The following is a 6,579-nucleotide window of genomic DNA, read 5'->3' on the forward strand; positions in this document are numbered from 1 at the left end:
ACTTTATATTTTGTCTGTAGATGAAAAAACTAAGGAGTCCGAAAGTGACAGCGGTAAGTCAGTATTATACTTTAACGCAATTTTTCAAGCATAAAAAGTTATTCACTGATGTTAGCATCAGATGCCAGTATTTATGTTGGATCCTATGTAACTTTAACAAAAATAATAATTATCATTATTATTAATGATAAGAATAAGAATAAGAATAATAAACTGTAATTAATAAATGTTTTAGTAACTTTATATTTTGTCTGTAGTTGAAAAAACTAAGGAGTCCGAAAGTGACAGCGGTAAGTCAGTATTATACTTTAACGTAATTTTTCACACATAAAAAGTTATTTACTGATGTTTGTATCAGAGGGAATGTTTATGTTGTTTCTAACTCTAATTCAAAAATAATGTAATTAATGATGTTTTGGTAAAATTATGTTTTTTCTCTGCAGATGAAAAAACCGAGGAGTCTACATCTGACAGTGGCAGTGGTGAGTTAGTATTATGGTAGTACAGATATGTATGTTTTCAGTCTGTGTGGTAATAGTTTGGTTTGTCTGTTGATGAAATAACATGAGGAGACCAACAAGTACAATCTGAGCTGCCGGTTCAAATTCCTGCTTATTTGTTTTTGAAAATCTGGCACTTAAATCTTTATATTAGTTTATTAGTGTCCATTTGTTATACTTAGGAAGTTGATTTTATAATTATAATAAAAATGATTGATAACGTTTTTATTAATGATGCTGTTGTTCCCAACAATAACTAAAGAAATATTGTATCTAATAAATGTTTGGCTAAGTTTATGTTTTGTCTCTGCAGATGAAAAAGCTAAGGAGTCTTCATCAGAAAGTGACAGTGGTAAGTTAGTATTATAATACAAAAAAAAGTACACAAAGTTATTTACTGATATTATCAAGAGATGATATTGATGTTGTTGTTTCCCAGCACCAAATAAAAACTAATATAAATAATGAATGTTTGGTGGCTTGTTTCTGTAGATGAAAAAGATAAGGTGTCTACATCTGAAAGTGACAGTGGTGAGTTGGTATTAAATACAAAAATAAGTACACAAAGTTATTTACTGATATTATCAAAAGTTGATATTTATGTTGTTGTTCCCAGCGCCAAATAAAAACTAATAATGAATGTTTGGGGCTTGTTTCTGTAGATGAAAAAGATAAGGAGTCTACATCAGAAAGTGACAGTGGTAAGTTAGTGTTATAATACAAAAATAAGTACACAAAGTTATTACCTCCGCCAAGGGCGGGGTAATGTTTTCGGTTGCGTCTGTCTGTCCGTCTGTCTGTCTGTCTGTCTGTGGACAACATTACTCAAACACTTGAGAACGGATTGTCATGACATTTTTACCACATGTGTGTACCGGGCCAAGGAACACACCTTTAAATTTTGGTGATGTTCTGGATCACGATGCGGACACAGGATTTTTTTCTTCTTTTAACACTCTGAGATCGGCAAAGCTGTGATGCTTTCACAGGGCTTCTGTAAAAAACAGTGAGCTGGATTGGACATCATGCACTTCAAACTTAAAGCAATGTTAAAATCACCTTTAATGATGAATAATTTTTGCCATAATATGCACATTTACAGTACGTTTTGTGACCAGGAAGTGCGTGACTGCACCGTGAAACCTATTTTTCCCATATTCTCAAACACACCACATTTCCGAAACAACCAATCAAAACAGTTTCTCTACTAGGTTTGTAAACAGACAGTTGCTGGGCCTCAAAGTTTGGAGACGGGGGGAGCCAGGAAGCACTTTATAAAGAGTCAAACCATTACAAACTCATACAAGGAGATAAAACAGACGTTTTACATGGTCAAATGTGACTGATGAAAACTTAGGAGCTTAATCCGACACCAGTTTGACCATGAACAACGTCGGTGACGAGTCTGACTTTTTTTTTCACATTGGACTCCACCTGGAAGAAATCAGGTGCATACTGCCTGCTTAAATGTTCACTACGTCAGAACTTATTCAACAAATGTGTTTCCATCTCTGCTTTTATGCATTAACTCTTTCAGGATGGGGGAAATTGGTCTTGGCGGAGGTTTGCACTCTCCGAGTGCTTCTAGTTTACTGATATTATCAAAGGTTGATATTGATGTTGTTGTTTCCCAGCACCAAATAAAAACTAATATAAATAATGAATGTTTGGGGCTTGTTTCTGCAGGTGAAAAAGATAAGGAGTCTACATCTGAAAGTGACAGTGGTACGTTTGCATTACTGTAGTTAAAAGTGAATTTTTAAGCTCTTTGAAGTTCTTTTCTCAGTCTATATTCTGTTTGTCTCTGCAGAGGAACACGATGAGAAAAGGCCCAGCGAAGTCATAAGCTTAATAACGAAAGGTAAATTGTCAAACTTTTATTATTTTATGTTTTATTAATTGTAAAAACGTCCTAATAAATTTTCTCTTGACCTGATGGTTTGTCTCTGTAGACAGCCACGAGCAGACTGAGTTCCTTATGATTAAAGGTGGTAAGTTAGCTTCATTGTAGTACTTAACAGTATTTTTTAAAGTACTTACCTAAAAATAARTTATATTTATGTCTGAATGTAACACATATGATATTATTTATAATGGTTGGTCTCTACAGGCGACCATGGAGAGTTGGGAGTCAAACCAAAAGAAAGCGGTAAGTAAAACATTAAAACCTTATTTTTAATCTTCATAAAACAATAATAATCCTTATAATTCGGTAATCTGATGGTTTGTGTTTGTAGATGAAAGCAAAGATGAGTCCGATTCCAAGTCCTCTGAAAATGGTAAGTCTCTAATGTCGGAACTGAAAAAGATCATAAAGAGCCTCTTTGAAAGAGAAACTTTATTTTAATTTAGAAGTATTTATTGTGTATATTCTGTAAAATGAAATCATAACATGATGTTTTTGCTCAGCAGATGAAAGCAAAGATGAGCTTGACTCCAAGTCAACTGAAAGCGGTAAGTCACGTTTATAGTGGTGAAAAAGAAAACATAAAGTGCTTAAATGGAGCAACTTTATATTTTTTATTTTATAAATTATATTTAATGTATCTTATCTGTTAAATAAATGTTTCATGACTCAATCATTTGTGTCTATAGAAGAAAGCAAAGATGAGTCTGACTCCAAGTCATCTGACAGTCGTAAGTCACATTTATGCTTAAAATGAAATTATGAAGTGCTTTTATGAAATAATGACAAAAAACAAAAGGAAATAAGGAATTCTACTGCTTGAACATTACTTTTCTACAACCCTCTTGAGAATTCAGTACCTGCTTTCTTAAATAATCAGAGCTTTAAAAACAATGACAGACTTTTATTTTGAAACTCATTTTGAAACTTCCTGTTTTTCAATTTAAACAGATTTTTAAACTTTTAATCCATGTTTTTTTAATCAGACTGTTATAAATCATGTTCTCTGGGTCAGAAAAGCTGCTGAGCAAACCAGGGACATGGTTATTACTGAAAAACCGATAAATATGGACTATAAAGTGGGATCCTCATAAAATATTTGCTGTAAATGTGGTCAAGATCTAAACTTTTAATTGAAAATTATATTTATACTGTGCAAATACTGAATGTTTTATTTTTTTGAGTGGGGTGGAGTAGAAAAAGCTTATGTGTTTTGAACTGTTCATTGATATTAATTGTGAACTTTGTGTTTGATGTTTTTTATTTGTAGATGAACCAAGTGAGGAGTCTGAATCTGACATGAAGAAAGATGGTGAGTCAGTGAAAAGCAAAAATATATAAAGTTCTTTGAAATAATGACTCAAAACTTAAAAAGTACACAACAATACTGCAAGTGGTACTGCTCACCATACTTTTTTACTGCTCAAAAATCAAACTTTAACACTTTTCTGTGGAAATTTGGGACTTACTTTTTCAATAATCTAACCTCTAACACTTCCAAACTGTGAACATTATTTTGAAATTCAGAGTTCAAAGYACTTCCTGTTAAATTTAATTCATTCAAAACTTTCAAATGTTGAATCCAACAGAGCATCTCGCTCAATATTTCATCATTTAATTATCTGAATCTAAAATAACACAAGAAGCTGCTGGGTTAAAGATTGTCACARGGATTCACGCTTTTTTTTAACTTATGATCGATTTAAACAGTTTCAAAYGTTWAAAAAAACTAAACAWAAAACTGATAACAGGTTGGGTGTCAGAAAATTTGAAGAACAAYATAGATTAATGTCGACTTTGAAACTGTTTAAATCACTCTTGAGAAACACAAAACAGTGTTTTGTAGTATGATTTATTGCATTTAAAACTTTAAAAATAAAATAAAATTAAACTAACTAAATACTAAATTAAATTTTGCATTATTCTGTAGGACCATTGTTAAAGCATTATTGTTTGGTCTGGTGTTTTTTGTTTGTTTGTTTGTTGTTTTTTTTCCCTGTAGATGAACCAAGAGAGATTTGAAGAGAGAGATCAGGTTTATTGATCCCTCTGGGATCAATAAAGTATTTTTGAATTGAATTGAATTGAATTTCTCATTTCGTGCTTCTTGGAGAGGGTAAATACTCTAAATAATTTATTTCAATTCAGTTAAAATTATCCACACAGTCCCAAATCACAGCAAAAGTAATCACCGGGTACTAAACTAAAAAAGTAACATAATGTTGAATTGCATTATTTGACTTCAACCATTATTAATATTGCATTATTAGATAAACTACAGGAAGTGTAATGTGAAAATTTCTGTGTAAATTATATAAATGTGTATGTGTGCTCATGTATACATGTATATAAATGTAAAAACAATTATAATTCTGAAGAGATTTGTTAAACGGTCCTATTCTCACATCTCATTTTGGATGGGAGCGTGATTAAACTGTAAGAAGGGACAGGAATGTAAAAAAAAACATGCAATCCCATTCAGTCCAAAACAAGACCAACCAAGATTTATATTCTAGTATTTAATGAATAAAGTCTTTAATGAATAACCCAAACAGAACCAGTGAAGAGCTGAAATTAGTGACATATCAATGAAAAACCTGTGACAAATATATTTTTAAATCCCTTAAAGCTTCCACAGATTATCCTCTGGAGGGATTTCCAGTGAATCAGTTCTTTCAGACATAAAAATTGTGATTAGTTACTTTTTACAGCATTTATTAGTAAATTTTACAAATATATCTGCAAGTGTAAAGTTGTTTAGAGGAAGTCAGTTTTTCTGTCACTTGAAGGTCAGACGATTGAATTCTTCTTCTTTTACTGAGCAGAAACGTTTGTTTTCCTTCACAGATCCTGAGAGCGACGAGCATCACCGTCACTCTGAGGAGTCTGAGTCGGACGAAACCAAAGAGGATGACGATGACGACGAAGAGGAAGAGGAGAAACACGAGAAACACGAAAAACACGAGAAACACGAGAAAGACGAATCCGACGAGCCCGACTCAAAAGACAGCGAGGACGCAGACGACGAGGACGAGGACGGAGAAGACGAGAGCAAGAGCAGTGAGGAAGACTCCAAAGCTACTGAGGAAGACCACGCCGCCTCAAACCACGAACATGAAGATGAACACGAAGACACGGAGGAAACCGAGGCCACTGAAGGTGAAATAAGGATGCTTCTTGGTGAGGCGTCTTCAGAAAGTAAACATCAAGATGGAAAATATAAAAACAAAGTAACTCAACGATGCTGAAGCCGAACACAGAGGTTTCTGTAAAGTTAAACACCTCATATTTGGGTTATTTGACCCAACATTTGGTCTGAGTTCTGAAAATAACCCAGTAGTTTTCAGTGTGTGAAAACTCAAAGATCAGTTTCTCTAAAACTTGTGTTTATTTTTCTGATCAAAGTATTTTTTTCCAACATTGTTTGTTGCTGTTATGTTTGCTCTGATTGGCTGAAACTATTTCTCTAAAGAAAAATGTTTTATAAGTCAGAGATTAAACCGAAGGGAAAAAGTTCAGAAAAACAATGATTTCTGAAGCAAACGAAGGCAAAATGTTATTTCAAGAATATTGCTGCTACAGATGTGAGATCAAATGTTTAAAAATCGAGACTTACAAATAATTTTTTGTTCCAGAGCCGACTGTAGACAGCGAGACTGCTAAGACCACCTCCCACGTCACACCTGGTAACTTTTACTTATGTCTCATTTAGTGATTGGAAATAAAGTGATCTCTGCAGTACAAAGAGAACAAAAAAGCTAAAAGTGAACAAATTAAAAGCTAATTTCTAAATGTCTGTTTTCTATTCCAGCCTTGGTGGCCTGAACTGTGGAACCACACTGATGTCAGGTATCAACACTCTGTCATTACTGATTAATATTAAAAATGATTTCAGTTTTATTATAAAAGCTTAAAAAATAAACATATGTTCAGTTTTATATGTAACTTTTATTATTCTTCCCCCACAGAAGCATCAGTGGATACCAACAACATGCTAAACTGCATCTGAACTCCAGCTTCCTGTTCTTCTTTTTGGAGTCTCCTGTTTTATTTTCTGATTGCAGTTTCATTTTGCTGCTTTAGGTTTACTCTTTAAAAGATATAATTAAAAAAAAAGAAAAAAAAACATGTCTTCCTCCTTTTTTTTAATTCTCCGGTTGCATCCCTCTGATG

The 6,579-nt window shown here is 33.2% G+C and overlaps 1 protein-coding gene across 1 annotated transcript in view; it reads left to right on the forward strand.

Moving 5' to 3' along the window:
• stm (starmaker) overlaps positions 1-6,579 on the forward strand; it is a gene marked incomplete at its 3' end in the record, with an annotated part of 11,571 nt that extends 4,992 nt beyond the window's left edge. Inside the window, 18 exon segments of the mRNA XM_014022459.1 lie at positions 41-53; positions 258-290; positions 444-482; positions 814-852; positions 993-1,031; positions 1,163-1,201; positions 2,187-2,225; positions 2,311-2,361; positions 2,453-2,491; positions 2,611-2,649; positions 2,738-2,779; positions 2,913-2,954; positions 3,096-3,137; positions 3,677-3,718; positions 5,254-5,565; positions 6,042-6,092; positions 6,218-6,255; positions 6,375-6,579. Of these exon segments, the coding sequence (XP_013877913.1) occupies positions 41-53; positions 258-290; positions 444-482; positions 814-852; positions 993-1,031; positions 1,163-1,201; positions 2,187-2,225; positions 2,311-2,361; positions 2,453-2,491; positions 2,611-2,649; positions 2,738-2,779; positions 2,913-2,954; positions 3,096-3,137; positions 3,677-3,718; positions 5,254-5,565; positions 6,042-6,092; positions 6,218-6,231 (915 nt within the window).

Source organism: Austrofundulus limnaeus, unplaced genomic scaffold (genome assembly GCF_001266775.1).
Source record: "Austrofundulus limnaeus strain Quisiro unplaced genomic scaffold, Austrofundulus_limnaeus-1.0 Scaffold330, whole genome shotgun sequence".
Taxonomy (NCBI): Eukaryota; Metazoa; Chordata; class Actinopteri; order Cyprinodontiformes; family Rivulidae; genus Austrofundulus; species Austrofundulus limnaeus.